This window comes from Nomascus leucogenys, chromosome 17 (assembly GCF_006542625.1).
Source record: "Nomascus leucogenys isolate Asia chromosome 17, Asia_NLE_v1, whole genome shotgun sequence".
Classification (NCBI taxonomy): domain Eukaryota; kingdom Metazoa; phylum Chordata; class Mammalia; order Primates; family Hylobatidae; genus Nomascus; species Nomascus leucogenys.
In genome coordinates this window covers 33959890-33980185 of record NC_044397.1, presented here as the reverse complement: position 1 = coordinate 33980185, position 20296 = coordinate 33959890, and the positions used below count along the sequence as shown (strand labels likewise).

The 20296-nt window shown below is 43.9% G+C and overlaps 1 protein-coding gene across 1 annotated transcript in view; it reads right to left on the bottom strand.

The window, feature by feature from the left end:
* The window catches only part of ARPC1A (actin related protein 2/3 complex subunit 1A), a 41445-nt gene extending 21642 nt beyond the window's left edge, over positions 1-19803 (bottom strand). The window contains exons 1-4 of the mRNA XM_003278056.2: positions 19678-19803; positions 12248-12340; positions 6780-6884; positions 525-747 (exon numbers count right to left, since the gene is read on the bottom strand). Of these exons, the coding sequence (XP_003278104.1) occupies positions 525-747; positions 6780-6884; positions 12248-12311 (392 nt within the window). The 5' untranslated portion in view covers positions 12312-12340; positions 19678-19803. The remainder of the gene's footprint in view (positions 1-524; positions 748-6779; positions 6885-12247; positions 12341-19677) is intronic.
* Positions 19804-20296: the final 493 nt, after the last annotated feature.

Here is a 20296-nt window from a genome sequence, read left to right as displayed (position 1 = left end):
TGGTGGCTCACACCTGTAATCCAAGCACTTTGGGAGGCCAAGGTGGTGGATCACGAGGTCAGGAGTTCAAGACCAGCCTGGCCAAGATGGTGAAACCTCATCTCTACAAAAACTACAAAAATTAGCCACGCGCGATGGCAGGTGACTGTAATCCCAGCTACTCAGGAGGCTGAGGCAGGAGAATTGCTTGAACCGGGGGGCGGAGGTTGCAGTGAGCCAAGATCGTGCCACTGCACTCCATCCAGCCTGGGCAACAGAGTGAGACTCTGTCTCAAAAAAAAAAAAAAAAAAAAAAAAAAAAAAAGGCGATCAGAACATGGACACAATAGCTCTATGTTAATATAAAAAACATGCGATTTAACTTAACATGCACATGAGAAGGGAAAATGCTCAGACAGAATCGAGAATTTCAGAGAAAAAAACCACACAACTCCAGATGAGAAAAAACTGGAGTTATGAGAAAAAACAGCAGTGCAAATGTAAATTCTACAGAGAGGGATAGAAAAAGTTTAGATGTCACTCACCAGTCATTTTCAGACTCAAAGTAACAAACAGAAATGAGTCGTGCTCCACTTCCCACAGCAAATTTGTTCTCTAGGGGGGACCACTTCACAAAAGTAGCTGCGCGATTAATTCTCAGGATCACCAGGGTTGGCTTCCAGACACCATCCTTCTGACTCCAGACATAGGCATTACGGTCTGCCCCACAAGTGACGATGCGGTCGCTCTTGGGAGCCCAGTCAATACCTGCAAGTGAGACATGGGTCATCTGCTTTGCCCAGTCAATGACAAACAACTGCGGCACAGGCAGGTGGGTGGCACTGGCATGCCAGGATGAGACGTGGTCTTGGGACCTTCCTCCCAGGCACGTCCTTCCCACTATCTATGTCCTGATCACCGCCTCAAGGAAAGGCACGGATGCTTCTCTGCAAAGCGTCTGGGACTCAGGATTGTCTATAAGGCCGTGTAGAAGAGCTGTTTTATAATTACAGACTTTACAAAACTAAACGGGGGCATTCTTTCCACCCATTCACACATTTCTAAGACTTCTAAAGATCTGAAGATTCATTACTTTTTTCTTTCCTTTTTATTAGACTTTTTTTGTGTGTGAAAATAACTGTATTCATTAACAGACCTCATTCTATGATATTAACCAACAGTCTGCTACATGGCATTCAACTAAAACAGCATACAGGGTAAATAAAAATAATCTTTAGTGTAAAGAGGGGGAAATATATATTGTGATTCATCATATATTCTTCTGAAAGTCATTGTTAGTTGAACCATACTGAAAACCTTTTCTACATTACGCAGGTCCTGTGAAAGAATCCTTGTTTCTTTGCATCTAAACCAGGAAGATACCTGAATGTGTATCTGAATGTAAGGTTTATTTTTCTTATTTGATGAGACTTTACTTATCTGGTACCTCTGTGAAGAATCCCAAAGTCAAGGTCAGTTTCTCATATACCAAGAGTCAAGGTCAGTTTCTTACATACCAAGAGCAAAATTTACCATGACTCATTTAACATTTATTGATGAGGTATTTTCTTTTCTTTTCTTTTTTTTTTTTTTTGAGATGGACTTTTGCTCTCGCAGCCCAGGGTGGAGTACAATGGCACGATCTCAGCTCACTGCAACCTCTGCCTCCCGCGTTCAAGCGATTCTCCTGCCTCAGCCTCCCGAGTAGTTGGGATTACAGGCGGATGCCACCATGCCCGGCTAACTTTTGTATTTTTAGTAGAGACGGGGTTTCACCATGTTGACCAGGCTGGTCTCGAACTCCTGACTTCAGGCAATCTGCCTGCCTCGGCCTCCCAAAGTGTTGGGATTACAGGCATGAGCCATAGCACCCGGCCTTGATGAGATATTTTCTATAAATATAATTTCACATTAAAAAGTACAGAAATATTACTAATAAATATTTATTACAGATCTCTCTCTAAAAATTAATAATTAGCATTCTTGACATTTATATGGAAAAAAGACAAATATAAATCCAAGCCTCAATTACCCATAAGTCATAGTGACTTCAGTAGTATGAAGAGTTAGGCCGGGCGTGGTGGCTCACACCTGTAATCCCAGCACTTTGGGAGGCCGAGGCAGGCAGATCACGAGGTCAGGAGATAGAGACCATCCTGGCTAACACGGTGAAACGTTGTCTCTACTAAAAATACGAAAAATTAGCTGGGCGTGCTGGCGGGCGCGTGTAGTCCCAGCTACTCAGGAGACTGAGGCAGGAGAATGGCGTGAACCCGGGAGAGGGAGCTTGCAGTGAGCCGAGATTGCACCACTGCACTCCAGCCTGGGCGACAGTGCGAGACTCTGTCTCAAAAAAAAGTAGTATGAAGAGTTTAGTTTATTCATTCATTTACCTGCATGAAATGTCAGCTCAATTTTTTGTACCACTGAAGGGAAGAAAATATGAGACTGTATTCTAAGTGATGTGTATTTTATTTATTCATTACAAGACAATTTTGCTTGCAGTCCTCTTTATCAGATTTTAGATTTTTTTTTCTTTTTTGAGACAGGGTCTCACTTTATCACCCAGACTGGAGTGCAGTGGTATGATCATAGCTCACTGCAGCCTCAACCTCCCAGGCTCATGAAATCCTTCTACCTCAGCCTCCTGAGTAGCTGGGACTACAGGTGCAAGCCACCATGCGTGGCTAATTTTTTGTAGAGACGGGGTTTCACCATGTTGCCCAGGCTGGTCTTGAACTCCTGGGCTCAAGTGATCTGCCTGCCTCAGCCTCCCAAAGCACTGGGATTACAGGTGTAAGCCCAATCAATATTTATTATTATTAAAAAGAAAAATCATTATCTTTTAGAGATGCAAACTGAAATATGAAACAATATAATGTCTGGGATGTGCTTCAAATTAGTACAGGAAAGGAGAAAGTGAATTGAGAAGAACAAGATTGGCTGTTACTTAATAATTGTGGAATCTAGGTGATGGGTATAAAAGGCTCATTATACTATTCCACTTTTTTTTAAATCTGTTTAAAATTTCCCATGGTAACAAAACATGTTTCTTAAAAAGGGGAACAATCAAATATTTAACACAAAAGAATAAAACCTCAGAACTCTGATATCCCTGATGTTTGCCACACTTCTTTTCTTTGTAGTATGGATGATTTTTTTCTTCTAGAATGCTTTAGAAAATATTTTTCCCCCTAAAATTACTATCTTTCTGAGAAAATATGTCTGATCCTTGATCTCCTGCCCCAGAGTTATATTTAGATTTTTCCAACAAGTTTTTTCAGATCTAAAAAATGCCATGTGAACAGCTAGACAGAAAACAGGCCCAAGTTGAAAGGACCCCAGAAGAGAAGTAGAGGAAAAAAAACACACACTAAATACTTCACATTTTTGGCGATTTCTTTGGTCTTTCATCTTTGCCTTTTCTCATTTAAAAGTATTTCCGTTTAAATCCTAAAATTCCAATTAATTTTTTTTTTTTTTTTGAGACTGAGTTTTGCTCTTATTGCCCAGGCTGGTGTGCAATGGCACAATCTCGGCTCACTGCAACCTCCGCCTCCCGGGTTCAAGCAGTTCTCCTGCCTCAGCCTCCTGAGTAGCTGGGATTACAGGCGTGTGCCACCATGCCTGGCTAATTTTGTGTATTTTTAGTAGAGATGGGGTTTCTCCATGTTGGTCAGGCTGGTCTCGAACTCCTGACCTCAGGTGATTGGCCCACCTCAGCCTCCCAAAGTGGTGGGATTACAGGCTTGAGCCACTGCACCCGGCCTAATTTTTTATTTTTTTTGGAGACAGAGTCTTGCTCTATCCCCCAGGCTGGAGTGCAGTGGCGCCATCTCGGCTCACCGCAACCTGTGCCTCCCAGGTTCAAGCGATTCTCATGTCTCAGCCTCCCGAGTAGCTGGGATTACAGGTGCTCACCGCCACACCTGGCTAATTTTTGTATTTTTAATAGAGACAGGGTTTCACCATGTTGGCCAGGTTGGTCTCAAACTCCTGACTTCAGGTGATCCACCCGCCTCAGCCTCCTAAAGTTGTGGGATTACAAGTGTGAGCCACTGTGCCTGGCCTAAAACTCCAATTTAAAATATGAGTATTCTTATTCTTAGGCTATGAGGCCACTGGCAAAGGAACTTAAGAAAATAGGCCAAACCCAATAGAAATAAGGTTGTGGGAAAGGAACAGCAACAAAAATAGAAACGCTGTCTGTGGTGCTGCTTTGGAAATATCAGCTCCTGGTGCTCAAGAGCATTATTTACAAATCACTAGTCAAAGCAAGGGTGGTCATGAGTTATTGCTGAAGAATGCAGGACAACTTCTGTAAAGGATGTAGAATAGCAAAACATGCTAAGTACTCTTATTTGGGTAAGGATATCTCTAAGCTCATCAGTATTTTAGGTGATTAGAGGTAAAATTGCAGAGTCCAACTAAAAGAATAAAAAATCATCCTGGGCAACATGGTGAAACCTATCTTCACAAAAAAATTAGCCGGGTGTGGTGGTGCACACCTTTAGTACCAGCTCCTGGGGAGGCTGAGATGGGAGGATCACTTGAGCCCAGGAGGTTGAGGCTGTAGTGAGCCATGATCATTCTAGCCTGGGTGACTGGGCAACAGAGCAAGACCCTGTCTAAATGAAAAAAAAAGGTTCACACCTGTAATCCCAACACTTTGGGAGGCCAAGGCGGGCAGATCACTTGATGTCAGGAGTTCGAGACCAGCCTGGCCAATGTAGTGAAATCCCAACTCTACTAAAAATACAAAAATTAGCCGGGCATTGTGGCAGGCGCCTGTAATCCCAGCAACTTGGGAGGCTGAGGCAGGAGAATTGCTTGACTTTGGAAGGCAGAGGCTGCAGTGAGCCAAGACTGAACCATTCCATTCCAGCCTGGACGACAGAATGAGACTCATCTCAAAACAAACAAACAAACAAACAAAAACAGAAAAAAGACAAAAACTCAATGAAAAAATGATCACGATTTATGAACAGGACAGTCACAAGGAAGAAAAACTCTCATGGCTAATACACGTCTGAAAGTATGCTCAACTTTTCCATTAATCAGGAAAATACGACTTACAGAAGCAATGGATGAACCTTTCATGCATTCATCGGTCTTACCATCTCAAGTATGTGGCAGGGTGTGGGAAAACAAGCACTCTCATACAGGACAGGTGGGAATGACAGCAATGTGATGAGGCCTGGCAACACTGCAGACATGCATACCCTGTGGTATTAACACATCTACCATCTACAAACATTCACACATACGTACAGAAATCAAGGGATGCCTATTCAGCACTTCCGTGTAATATGGAAAAATTGAAACAACCTAAATGTCCTTCAATGGAGGAAGGAGTAAATAAGTGAGATATAAAATGCTAAACAGTAGTTAAAAGGAATAAACTTGATCTAGACAGCAGCATAGATGGATCTCAGAAACAATCATGAATGCAAAAGCAGGCTGCCGGAGATGCGTAATATCATGCCATTTATGTAGCTTCAAAAAACACTGGTCAGTAGTCCTAAAGATTGTTTTCTCACTTTTTTTTTTTTGAGACGAGGGTCTTGCTCTGTCACGCAGGCTGGAGTGCAGTGGTGTGATCACAGCTCACTGCAGCCTTGCTCTTCTTATCTCAAGTGATCCTCCCACTTCAGCCTCACAAGTAGCTGGGACCACAGGTGCGTGCCACCACACCGTGCTAATGGGGGAGTCTCATTATGTTGCCCAGGCTAGTCTTGGATTCCTGGGTTCAAGCGATCCTCCCGCCTTGGCCTCCCAAAGTGCTGGGATTACAGGTGTAAGTCACAGTGCTTGGCCTAAGCTTGTTTATGAATATGCATATATGTAAATGTATTAAAAATGGACTGGAATGCTGTCATAGCAAATTATAGTCTGCCTTCCGGGGGAGAGGAATAGGACTGCTGGTGAGAGGTGACTTTACCATCATCAAGAATAATATATCTTATTATTATATCCTTTTTCCTTGAGTTCCCTGATACAGGAAAAGAAATTACTTCCTAGCACAGGGAAAAAGTTGGTAATTCTGGTGGCGATTATCTGATATGGGTGTTTATTATATTACTTTGTTCTTTTCAATATTCTGGAAAGTCTTTCTTACCCTAAAAACACAAAGGAAACTTTCGGAAGACACTTGGAAATAGTTTGGTGCACGTTTTCGTGTTGTCTACATTTTCATGTTATCTAGCTTTCAATTTCATGTCTCATCTCCTAATTTGAGCTCTTTAGTCCTCAGGGTAGGTTCAGTGCTTTCCATAGCAACAGTAGAGTGCTGGGTACCAGTTGGGGCTACAAGAAGCACTTAACAACTGAGATCATTATAGTATTTTCTCTAAAATTTTAAGGAAATTCAGTAAGTGCTGTATGACTTTAAATATTATGGGCTGGGTGCGGTAGCTCACTCCTGTAATCCCAGCACGTTGGGAGGCCGAGGCAGGCAGATCACGAGGTCAGGGGTTTGAGACCAGCTTGACCAACATGGTGAAACCTGTCTCTACTAAAAATAAAAAAATTAGCCAGTCGTAGTGGCACGCACCTGTAGTCCCAGCTACTCAGGAAGCTGAGGCAGGAAAATTACTTGAACCTGGGAGGTGGAGGTTGCAGTGGGCCGAGATCATGCCATTGCACTCCAGCCTGGGCGACAGAGTGATACTCCGTCTCAAAAAAAAAAAAAAAAAAAGAAAAAAAAATTATGGTCAACTGGGTTTATTAGGCTCTTTATCTAAAAGGAAGAGTGCCTGATTTGGAAATATCACACTAAGCTCACAGCTATCTTCCTTTACCTGTGATGTGTCCATTGTGCTCCTTGAGTTCATGAGCTTTCACCCACTGGCTCCCATTCTTCTTATAGATGTGCACTTCGTGATTATTGGGACTGAGGGCAATCTCTGGAGACAGAAGTCAAACAACAGTTAACACCTGAACTTGAAATTGTCACCAAAAAGGGGACATGTCACAGTTGTTTTAAAAGCAGACTATAGTAAGGAAAAGAAAAACTTCCGAAGAAGTAGTTCTCAAATTCACCTCTGAATAATTCCTTTTTTTTTTTTTTTTTTTTTACCTTTACTTGGACGCTGTATTTTATAATGCTTTACAGGAAAACTAAGATTAAAATTCATTTTCCCAGAGACATGTACAACTGTCAATTAATGATTCTAACCAGCGAAAAATAAACAATGTTACTATACCTAGCTAAAATAACTGTAGATCAGGGTAAAAATGTTTGACACTTTCATTCACCTGTGCAATATTACTAGAACTAAATCTAAATTTCTGTTGGTCTTTTTGAAACGCTGAAAATAGTTTATGGACTTCCATTACTGCTATCATGGACCCAGGCTGGAACCACTAGTTTATATAAAAAAAATTGATTCTGCTGATAAACTATACTGAACTTCTCCTTTACAATAAAGCCAATATAAATCACAATGCTTTGTTTTCAAGAATAATTTCCTGAACTAATACAGAATATAATACACAAAACGGACTTTTTAAAAACTCATACAGGTTGAGCATCCCTAATCTGAAAAGCTGAAATCTGACATGCTCCCAAATTCAAAACTTTTTGAGTATCAACATGACACTCAAAAGGTCATGCTCAAACGTGATGCTCTCCGGAACATTTTGGACTTCAGATTTTCTTTTTTTTCTTTTTTGAGACGGAGTTTTGCTCTCATTGCCCAGGCTGGAGTGCAATGGCATGATCGTGGGTCACTGCAGCCTCTGCCTCCCAGGTTCAAGCGATTCTCCTGCCTTGGCCTCTGAAGTAGCTGGGATTACAGGCATGTGCCACCACGCCCAGCTAATTTTGTATTTTTAGTGCAGACAGGGTTTCTCCATGTTGGTCAGGCTGGTCTCGAACTCCCCACCTCAGGTAATCTGCCTGCTTTCGCCTCCCAAGGCGCTGGGATTACAGGCGTGAGCCACCAGGCTCGGCCGGATTTCAGATTTTCAGTGCTCGGATGGTATATATTATGTAAATATCCCCAAATCATAAGTCCAAAGCAATTCTGGTCCTAGGTAGTTCAGATAAGGGATACCAGACCTGTATTCATGTATCTTTTGTTACCCCATCTAGTTCATCTGTTTTTTTTTTAATTTAATTTAATTTTTATTTTTAGTAGAGACAGGATCTCACTATGTTGCCTAGGCTGGTCTTGAACTCCTGGCCTCAAGCAATTCTCCTGCCTTGGCCTCCCAAAGCACTAGGATTACAGGCATGAGCCACGATGCCCAGCCCCTCTTTCTTTTTATTGGTTTCTTAAAATTAAAATTAGGATCTATGGGCCGGGCGCGGTGGCTCACACCTGTAATCCCAGCACTTTGGGAGGCAGGCAGATCACCTGTGATCAGGAGTTTGAGATCAGCCTGGCCAACATGGTGAAACCCCGTTTCTACTAAAAATACAAAAATTAGCCAGGCCTGGTGACACACGCCTGTAGACCCAGCTACTCGGGAGGCTGAGGCAGGAGAATCGCTTGATCCCCGGAGGCAGAGGCTGCAGTGGGCGGAGATCGCGTCACTGCACTCCAGCCTGGGTGACAGAGTGAGAACCTGTCTCAAAAAAAACAAAAAAACAAAACAAACAAACAAAAAAAATTAAGACCTATGATCCAAACTTTAGGCCAGTCATTAATAGTCCCCACCTACACTCACTTTCCTACCCTCCTTAGGAAAGCTACATCTATCTGCTATACAGATAAAACTGTGGAACTAGGTAAATATCTAGCTATAAAATCCTAAGGACTTAAGAGTGCTTTCTGGTAAATAGTTATATATTTCTCTAACTTTCTCACATGTATAGAGATTTCAAAAGCCAAGTCCAAATTTAAACCTGGAAAATGTTATAAATTTCAAATTACAATGTCACAAAAAATGTTGACTTAATATGCTGAATTTATCAAGTAGTTTAAATGAGGACAATGATAGTTTGCATCTGTATTAAAAATAATTGGAAATACTCCAAAAGCCTATTTTTAGATGGGAAAGTGGAAACAGAAGATATAGGAAAGTTGGCTACGAAGCTCTGTGAGATGATCACAAAACACACGCTCTAAATTCACTGTCCTGCCAGGTTATATATTTTCAACTACCCAATACAGAGGCTCTTTAATTTTTGAGATTGAGTCTCACTCTGTTGCCCAGGCTGGAGTGCGGTGGCGCAATCTTGGCTCACTGCAAGCTCCGCCTCCCAGGTTCACGCCATTCTCCTGCCTCAGCCTCCCGAGTAACTGGGACTACAGGCACCCGCCACCACACTCGGCTAATTTTTTGTATTTTTAGTAGAGATGGAGTTTCACTGTGTTAGCCAGGATGGTCTCAATCTCCTGACCTTGTGATCTGCCTGCCTTGGCCTCCCAAAGGCTGGGATTACAGGTATGAGCCACCACGCCCAGCTCTGAAATGCTTTAAAAAGATGGTGAATCTACAGATTCAAGGCAATCTCTGTCAAAATCTCAGCTGACTTCTTAAAAGAAATTAACGAGCTGATCCTAAAATTCATATGGAAATGCAAGCGACATAATAAGCAAAATAATCTTGAAAAGAACAAAGTTGGAACTTATACTTCTTGATTTTAAAACTTATGACCAAGCTACAGTAATCAAGACAGACTGGTCCTGAAATTAGGATAAACATAAAGAACAATGGAATAGAATTGAGAGTCCAGAAAGAAACTCTCATATTTACAGTCAGTTGATTTTCAAAAAGGGGGCCAAGGCAATAAAATGAGGATAGGATAGTTTTCAACAAAAGGTTCAGGAAAAACTTGATTATCTTGGCTGGCGTGGTGGCTCATGCCCACTAAGTATATCCCAGCACTTCAGGAGGCCAAGGAAGGTGGATTGCTGGAGGCCAGGAGTTCGAGGCCAGTCTGGGTGACATAGCAAAACCCTGTCTCTACTGAAAATACAAAAATTAGCCAGGTGTGGACCAGGCACGGTGGCTCACACCTGTAATCCCAGCACTTTGGGAGGCTGAGGCAGGCGGATCATGAGGTCAGGAGATTGAGACCATCCTGGCTAACACAGTGAAACCCTATCTCTACTAAAAACACACAAAAAATTAGCCGAGCATGGTGGCGGGCACCTGTAGTCCCAGCTACTCGGGAGGCTGAGGCAGGAGAATGGCGTGAACCCTGGAGGGGGAGCTTGCAGTGAGCCAAGATTGCATCACTGCACTCCAGCCTGGGCGACAGAGCGAGACTGCGTCTCAAAAAAAAAAAAAAATTAGCCAGGTGTGGTGGCACACGCATGTAATCACAGCTTCTTGGGAGGCTCAGAGACGATAATCACTTGAACCTGGGATGCAGAGGTTGCAGTAAGCTGAGATTGCACCACTGCACTCCAGCCTGGATGACAGAGCAAGACTCTGTCTCAATAAATATATAAATAAACACAGAAAAAAAGAAGAAGAAAAAAAACGAAAACTGGATATCTACATACAAAAGGAACCCTATCTCACAGGATACACAAAAATTAACTCAAAATGGACCAAAGTCCTACATAAAAGGACTAAAGCTTTAAGACTCTTAGAAGGAAACACAGGTATAGGCACACACTGATGTGATCCTGGATTATGCAGTGGTTTCTTTGATACAACAGCAGAAGTACAAGCAACAAAAGAAAAATAAGCGAAATTGGACTTTTTCTCCCCAATCCTGCTCTTTCTGTATTTTTATTATTTAATTATTATTATTATTTTTTTTTTGAGAAAGAGAGTCTTGCCCTGTCACCTAGGCTGGAGTGCAGTGGCGCGAACATGGCTCACTGCAGCCACGGACTTCTGGACTCAAGTGATCCTCCCACCTTCACCTCCCATGTAGCTGGGACCACAGGCATGTGCTACCACACCCAGCTAATTTTTATTTTTGTAGAGACGAGGTTTCACTATCTCTCCCAGGCTGATCTCAAACTCCTAGACCCAAGCGATCCTTTCGCCTTGGCCTGCCAAAGTGCTGGAATTACAGCACCGTGCCTGGCAACTTGTTCAAAATTAAAAACTTGTGTGTGTCATCGAATACCTTTGAAAAAGTGAAAGGACAACCCACAGAGTGGGAGAAAATATTTGATAAGAGACTTGCAGCCAGAATATACAAAGAACTCTTATGACTCAACAATAAAAAGATAACCCTACTTAAAAATGGGCAAACAGACATGTCTGAAAAGACATTTCTCTAGAGACATACAAACAGCCAATAGGCATGTCAAACAATGTTCAACAACATTACTCATGGGGGAAATGCAAATCAAAACCACAATGAGATACTACTTTATACCCATTATGATGTCTGTAATAAAGACAGACAAGGCTGAGCACGGAGGCTCATGCTTATAATCCCAGCACTTTGAGAGGCCGAGGTGGGCAGGCAGATCATTTAAGGTCAGGAGTTCAAGATCAGCCTGGCCAACATGGTGAAACCCCATCTCTACTAAAAATAAAAAAATTAACCAGGCGTGGTGGTACCTGCCTGTAATCCCAGCTACTCAGGATGCTGTGGCAGGAAAATCGCCTGAACCCGGGAGGCAGAGGTTGCAGTGATCTGAGATTGTGCCACTGTACTCCAGCCTGGGTGACAAAGCGAGACTCTGTCTCAAAAAAAAAAATATATATATATATGTGTGTGTGTTTGTGTGTGTGTCTGTGTGTGTGTGTACACACACACACAGACACATACAGTTTTTGTTTTTTTTTTTGGTAGAGACAGGGTTTCCCCATGTTGCTCAGGCTAGTCTTGAACTCTTGAGCTCAAGATATTTGCCTGCCTTGGCCTCCCAAAGTGCTGGGATTACAGGCATGAGCCACTGCACCCAGCCTCATCTTGTTACATTATCTGTCACTTTGCTTGCTGAGCTGTGCTTTCTTCTAAGAGCATTCTCCATCCCTTTCTAGTTTGCTGGAGCTAGAAAACTAGAAACTCAAGCTGATTATGAATAACATAGTAAATACTAGTTAATAATGCTCTGAGTAGCTCAGGAGCAAACCACTTGTCTCTGAAACAGCTTATTCTAGGTCCTAGTGCTCTGACTAAATGTGAACTTGGTATGTAACCTCTGCAAAGCCCTTCCTTCACTCTGGGCCTCAGTTTATCTATCTGTAAACCAAAGGACTGACTTAGTTCCCTTCTGAATGTATACAATAGATGTATGTTCTTTGCACATGTGATACTGAGATATGTGAGCCCTAAATGTGTCTACAGATGAAATGTACCAAAGGTACCAAAATACAAAAGCAAAGTTAATAAAATACTTACGAGTACGATCCCTGTTCCAGGCATGACAGGTGATTGGCTCTAGTAAAAACTGATGCAGTGACATTATTCTTAGTGTTTTCAGAGGAGAGAAAGCTGCAATGAACAACAACAAAAAGCATTTTGTACAATAGGGAAAAGGCAAGTAACCAATGTTTAAGTTGCCTGAGGATCTTAAGATGTTCAGAAATAAATAAAACATTTTCCTCCCATTAAAAAATAATCTGGCCAGGCACGGTGGCTCACGCTTGTAATCCTAGCACTTTGGGAAGCCAAGGCAGGTGGATCACGAGGTCAGGAGTTCAAGACCAGCCTGGCCAACCTGGTGAAACCCAGTCTCTACTAAAAATACAAAAATTAGCTGGGCGTGGTGGCACACGCCTCTAGTTCCAGCTACTCGGGAGGCTGAGGCAGGAGAATTGCTTGCACCCAGGAGGCAGAGGTTGTAGTGAGCCAAAATCATGCCACTGCACTCCAGCCTGGGTGACAGAGCGAGACTCGGTTTGGAAAAAAAAAAAAAAGAAAAAAGGCCGGGCATGGTGGTCACACCTGTAATCCCAGCACTTTGGGAGGGCAAGGCAGGCGGGTCACGAGGTCAGGAGATCGAGACCATCCTGGCTAACACAGTGAAAACCTGTCTCTACTAAAAATACAAAAAATTAGCTGGGCGTGGTGGCGGGCGCCTGTAGTCCCAGCTACTTGGGAGGCCGAGGCAGGAGAATGGCGAACCTGGGAGATGGAGCTTGCAGTGAGCTGAGATTATGCCACTGCACTCCAACCTGGGCGACAGAGAGAGACTCTATCTCAAAAAAAAAAAAAAAAAAAAAAATCTATCTCACTGTCAAAACTTAACCATCTGAATAAATCTAGCATTGTAACAACTAATGTGGAATTTATTCTGTTCAGGGTCATCAATGGACTCTTAAACCATGGGTACAGGATATTCCTAGTCTCAAATTATCATCCCACAGATTGCTTACTAACTACAAAGAGAAAAAGATGCCTTTATATTGAAGAAATCTGGCAATCACCATGTAATCAAACTCAGTATTATAAATAGTGGATCAATCTAACTGGATGGGCCTCCTGATGGCAGTCCACATGAAGTACACATCATCACTTATAAATAGTGACTTAACTTACCATCCAAACCAGAACACTTCTGAGAGCAAAAATAAATAATAATTATGCCGACACAACAGGTCACAGGGCTATCCTGGAGAAACCTGGGAATATGGTCAACCTACCAATGAAGTCTTTATGCTAAACATATTTACTCTAAATCCAATCAAGATTCAGATCTAATTTTCAGTTTAAAAGTAATAAAGGGTAAAGGAACTAGTCAAGCAACACAAGGAGGAAATAACAGTTAAAGCCAGGGTGTGTGCCATTCTATAGAACTGGCCTGGACTATTCCAAAAAGGCAAAAAGGAGGCAGGATGAGAACTGGTCTAGAGAGCTATGAAAACCAAATTTGATAAGTGAAAGTTGATTATAATATAATTTTTTTTTTTGAGATAGAGTCTCTGTTGCCCAGACTGGAGTACAGTGGCACCATCTCAGCTCACTGCAAACTCCACTTCCTGGGCTCAGGTGATCCTCCTGCCTCAGCCTCCTGAGTAGCTGGGATTACAAGTGTGCACCACCAGGCCCAGCTAATTTTTGTATTTTTAGTAGAGATGGACTTTCACCATGTTGGCCAGGCTGGTCTTGAACTTCTGGCCTCAAGTGATCCGCCCTCCTCAGCCTCCCAAAGTGCTGAGATTACAGGTGTGAGCCACCGTGCCTGGCCCATAATCCACATTTTAAAAAATGGGCAGTAAAGATGTATTTTGTATAATAGGGAAAATTATAATTTAAACTAGATATTACATATGGAATTATTTTCATTTTCTTAGGTGTGATAACGGTATTGCCATTAGATAGGAGAATGTCCTAGCTCTTAGGAGACAAAGATAATGATGAAGTGTTCAGGGATGAAGTATCATGATGTCTTCTGTAACTTCTTTTCTTTTTTTGGGTGACGGGCAGGGGAGATAGGGTCTTGCTCTTTCACCCAGGTTTGGAGGGCAGTGGTGCAATCTATGCTCACTGCAGCCTCTGTCTTCTGGCCTCAAGTGATCCTCCCACCTCAGCCTCCTGAGTAGCTGTGGCTACAAGCATGCACCACCAAGCCCAGGTAATTTTTGTAGAGATGGGGTTTCACCATGTTGCCCAGGCTGCTCTGCCTGGGCTCAAGTGATCCACCTGCCTCAGCCTCCCAAAGTGCTGGGATTACAGGCATGAGCCACCGTGCCCAGCCACTGTAACTTATTTTCAATAGTTCAGGACAGAAAATATATACAATGTGAATGTGACAAAATGCTAACTGGTGAATCTAGGCGAAGAGTATGTAGGCATTTGTGATAATACTTTTTAAACTTTTAATTGTAACTAAATGAAAAGCAGGAATCTCCAAAACATTAAATTAAAAATTCTCTATTTTATAGGTACCCAAATCTAGATACACTTGAAGAAGCAACCATTACCTGAAATGGGAACATTTTTCAAAAAGCAGCCAGCCTTCCTCTACCCCCAACTTTATCATTTCCAGGAGGCACCCTCACTATAAACTCAAGTTTCAACACACGTAAGTATGTGTCATGCTAACCTTGGGTGGAGGTTGAAATGTGAGATATGAATTCTGATGCAAGCAGGAAATGAATGGAAGGGCCACTAGAAGGTTGTAAAGTGAACAATGAAAGTTCAGCTGACAAAGCAGAAATCAGTCTCAGAAAGCAGAAGCAGCACCTCTGCTAATTGTAAAGGAACCCAGGCCAGGCTCACGCCTGTAATCCCAGCACTTTAGGAGGCCGAAGTGGGCGGATCACCTGAGGTCAGGAGTTCGAGACCAGCCTGGCCAACATGGCGAAACCCTGTCTCTACTAAAAATACAAAAATCAGCCGAGCATGATGGCAGGCACCTGTAATTCCAGCTACTCAGGAGGCTGAGGCATGAGAATCTCTTGAACATGGGAGGTGGAGGTTGCAGTGAGCCAAGACAGTGCCACTGCACTGCAGCCTAGGTGACAGAGTGAGACTCTGTATCAAAACGAAACAAACAAACAAAAAAAAAAAAAGGGGGGGGGAACCCAAAGGTAAGTGCAACTTTAAATAAAAAACATCTGATACCTTGAACTGGCAGAGAAATGCTAGTATTTCATATTCTATTCTAAGAGTGAAGATAGTTAAGTCATTACTTTTTTCTCTTATACAGTCTAGAAAGCAAACTACAACTCACAAAGAAAAAGCTTAGGAATTGGCAATTTAAAAAAGTTTTAAATGAATTCACATGAGAATGTTTAATTTTTTTTTAAAAGAACTTCCAGACGCTCACTGCATGCTTCTCTCTTTATCTCTGATATCAGATGCTCACTCCAAATTGTTCCATCACAACAGATTTTAGTTACAGCTACTCAAAATAACATGCTGTCATAAAATAACTCCTTAATTAAAAGTGCTTTAGTTCAAAAGCCACATTTGATAAGCTCATTTGTTAACTAAAAATAAAATTGGTCTGCAAATCAGAAATTTGATGTGAATATCTACGTGCCACAAAAGTACGTGTTTCATGTCCAGTTGAAAAGTACAGCTGCAGACAAAAGGCTTTCTCATGTTCAACTCAGTGTTTTATAAGCAATGTAGCAAAGGCTTCAAAAGAGGTGGCCATTTACACAACAGTGTAATTACTTCTAAAATTGCATTTCTAATTTTGCCATATCATTCAAGTTCCATATTTGGACATACATTCAAGACCTGTACTTCTTTTATAATCAGGTAGCTATTTTAAATCTGCAGGCCAAGACAACACTCACGTTTGTCAAATTTAGAATGCACCTAGCAAACACAGCTTGCATTCATGAAACGCAGTGAATGCAGAAAAAATTCCTAATAGCCTGAATTATGTACCAAGAAAGGGTACCTTCTGTCCTAGGGTGATAATTATAATTTCTAAACTATGGTTAATGTTTAAGTGAAATCTGAAAAGCTTTGTCTTAATAGAGCTAGAGAAGGAGAAAAGGGGACAAATAAAAATGCCAGGAACTCCTCATCCCTTTTCTTTCTTTTCTTTTCTTTTTTTTTTTTTGAGACGGAATCTTGCTCTGTCACCCAGGCTGGAGTACAGTGGCATGATCTCGGCTCACTGCAAACTCTGCCTCCCGGGTTCACACCATTCTCCTGCCTCAGCCTCCCGAGTAGCTGGGACTACAGGTGCCCACCACCACGCCTGGCTAATTTTTTTGTATTTTTAGTAGAGATGGGGTTTCACCGTGTTAGCCAGGATGGTCTCAATATCCTGACCTCGTGATCCGCCTGCCTCGGCCTCCCAAAGATTACAGGCGTGAGCCACCTCGCCCTGCCCCTCATCCCTTTTCTTTTCCTCCCACCCTCCCCCCTCATCTTTTTTCTCTCTCAGAGTTTTTTTCTGAGACAAGGTCTTGCTCTGCCGCCCAGGCTGGACTGCAGTGGTGTGATCTCAGTTCACTGCAACCTCGGATTCCCAGGGTCAAGCCATCCTCCCACTTTAGCCTCCTGAGTAGCTGGGACCACAGGCATGCATCACTAATGCCCTGCTAATTTTTTAATTTTTTGTAAAGACAGGGGTCTCCCTATGTTGCCCAGGCTGCTCTCAAACTCCTGGGCTCAAGTGATCTGCCCACTTCAGCCTCCCAAAGTGTTAAGATTACAAGCATGAGCCACCATGCCCGGCCCCCACCCCTTTTCTTTATCTATCACTGAGTACAGATCATTCTGATGTATGGCTAGCCATGGGCTCTGAAGCCGAGGCTGGGTTTGAACCCTGGCTTTTGACACACACTAGCTATGAAACCCTGGGCAAGTCACTTGATATCTCTAAATTTCATTTTTTTTCTTTCGAAAGTGGATATACCACTGATATCACAAGGAGAATTAAATGAGACATGTGAAAGCAAGTAGTACAGAGCCTAGCCTGAAATACATGCCAGTAGGTTCCCTTTTTTCCTTTGACCCAAAGCTTTTTTTTTTTTTTTTAAGATGGAGTTTTGCTCTTGTTGCCTAGGCTGGAGTGAAATGGTGCGATCTCAGCTCACCGCAACCTCTGTCTCCCGGGTTCAAGCGATTCTCCAGCCTCAGCCTCCCGAGTAGCTGGGATTACAGGCACGTGCCACCATGCCTGGCTAATTTTGTATTTTTAGTAGAGACAGGGTTTCTCCATGTTGGTCAGGCTGGTCTCAAACTCCTGACCTCGGTGATCCACCCGCCTCAGCCTCTCAAAGTGTTGGTATTACAGGCGTGAGCCACTGCGCCTGGCCAACCCAAGGCTTTTAAACCAACCACAGAACCCACCAGTTAGTTTCCTCTGAGCTTGGAAATGTTGACATATGCTATAAATTCTTGGCCCTACTCCTTTGGAGCTTGAAAGTATTCACACAAGTGGGCATCTCTGTCCCTTGTTTAGGGTCAGTTTTCAAGACCGTGATTCACCTAGTTCCTAATCACTCTCATTAGCCAATCTAGCAACATCAAGTACTCCAACAAGGTCACCACACCCTCCTCAACACTCAGACAGGCTCCAGTCCAGGCACCAGCCTCACCAGCAGACCATTTTAAACTTCTTTATATAGGATTTGTTTCAGTATTGGATGAGACAACTAGATCAAAGTATCGCCACTCCCCGTCCAAAATAGGAGTTTTCCAAAATGGTCCCTTCCTTTAACTGTGATTAACAGATGAAGTCCAGAAGATCTCTGAATACTTTGTGGGAGAAAATAGCCATATAAGCTGGGTGTGGTGTCTCACACCCAAAATCCCAGCACTTTGGGAGGTGGAGGTGGGAGGATAGCTTGAGCTTAGGAGCTCCAGACCAGCTTGGGCCACATATGGAGAGCCTGTCTTTACAAAAAATACAAAAAAAAAAAAAAAAAAAAAATTAGCCAGGCGCAGTGGCTCATGCCTGTAGTCCCAGCTACTCGGCAGGCTGAGGCAGGAGAATCGCTTGAACCCAGGAGGTGGAGGTTGCAGTGAGCCGAGATCACACCAACCACTGCACTCCAGCCTGGGTGACAGAGTGAGACTCTATCTCCAAAAATAAATAAATAAAAATAAATGAAAATTAGCCCAGTGTGGTGGCACATGCCTGTAGTCCCAGCTACTCAGAAGGCTGAGGTGGGAGGATCTTTTAAGCCCAGGAGGTCGAGGCCGCAGGAAAAAAAAAAAAAAAAAAGGGAAGACAACAGCCACAGTTATCCACTCCCTAACAGGTCAAAAACACCTTCCTGACTGATGCCCCTCCTTTGTTTTTAGATACCAGAAAACCCAGGCCCTACGTGAAACCGAAAGACTAGATAAAATTGAGGAAAGAGGGCAGAAGTAAGATAATCTCGGCAATTTAAGCTATGAGTTGACATAGACAGAAGGTTCCAAAGCTGCAGGAGAACAGATGGCTTTATAATCAAAGATTCTAAGCTATAACTGATTAAGTGCCTATCATGTTCCCAGGAGTGTTGTAAATACCGGGATGGGGCCAGAAACATAAATGAGGCTGACACCATTCTGGTCTTCAAGTCTGGAGGGTTGGTGTTTGGGGAGAGTGGAGGAGGTAGAAAAGGAAAGGAAGACGGATATGCATAGAATGCCCAGAAGCAGTAATAATAGCTAATATTTATTGATCACCTACTCTGGGCCAGGAACTATTCTAAGCAATTTATGCAAATAAGCTCACTTGATCCTTAGCAAAACGGTAAGAATCTTTATTGCAGATGAGGAAACAGGCGCAGAGAAGCATCTTCCCAGGATCACCCAACAAAGTGGTGGTGCCAGAACTGGCATAAAAGATTCCACTAAATGAATAAGGGCGCCGAGAAGGGTGCAATTTTGACTTGGGGGAAGGCGGTACTCATGCAGGGAAATCTTAAAGAACTCGGGAGAAGGTTTTTCTCGAGATCGGGAAGGTTCCCCAATATCCGAAGGATTGAGGGCTGCCCTAGAGAGCAGGCAAACATCCTATGGGCGCCTACTATATGCAGGGATCGACTCTAGACGCTAAAGAGATTAATAGTCCCGCGGGTCGCTCGATTACGGGAGATCCTCCTACTTGACACAATTTTAGAGACGGTGACAAATGCCCCCAGCAGAGGTGCAAGTAGGACCCTGGGGGCGCAGAAGGGGCCGTTAATTCGGGCATCGGAGGCGGCTTGGAGGTGGAACATTCTGAGAGAAGCTCCAGGGGATCCACGGAGAAAGCGGATCCCCGCCCCCTCCGGAGGCCCCGGCAGAGAGACCCGGCCGCGCCTCAGCCTCGGGGCCCTGCGGCCTAAGCCCCCCGTCTCACTGTCCCCGCGGGTCCAAGTCCGGCGCCAGGCCTGGACAAGAGAGGCCGACAGGGTGAGACGCTCGCCCCTGCTGGCCGTTACCTGGGATCGGGGGAGTCCGGACGGGCTCGGAGCGGAGGATTCGCGGACTCTGGGCAGTCGACGCGAACAGGCTCCGGCGGGCGCGGGCGGAGGACGGAAGCCCAGAGGGAGCGGCAGACAGATCCCGGAAGTGGACACGGCGCCTGCGCGTTGCGGCCGTGCGGGCGGTCCGCGCATGCGCACAGCTCGGGCGCGCAGTCCGGGGCTGGGCAGGCTGTAGTGCAGGAGGGTACGCTGTCCGATCGGCGTGGTACTGTCGGCGGCCCATCGGAGGAGATGCGCCCCACGGAACGCCTGGAAGTGCTGGCGGAGCGGCATGGGTGTCCCACTCCGTTCCTCAACCAATTTCCTCACAATCGCGAGCCGAAGTGTGGCGTTTTGGCAGTTTCGCAAGTTCTTTTGTCAGGAGATGAGTGACTGAGGATTGGGGGTCTTTGGAGCTCTTGAACCTGACGAACGATTAAGTTTTTCTCCCTTCAGAGAGCCAAGGTCAGAGCCAGTCTACCTCAGCGCTGCTCCCTGCAGGGAGCCTCCGCCCCCTCCGTGCTCCCTCTGTGGAAAGCGCCTGAAGCCCCCCAGGAACATTCTCGACCTTTCCTGGGGCAGAATCACTTGTTCC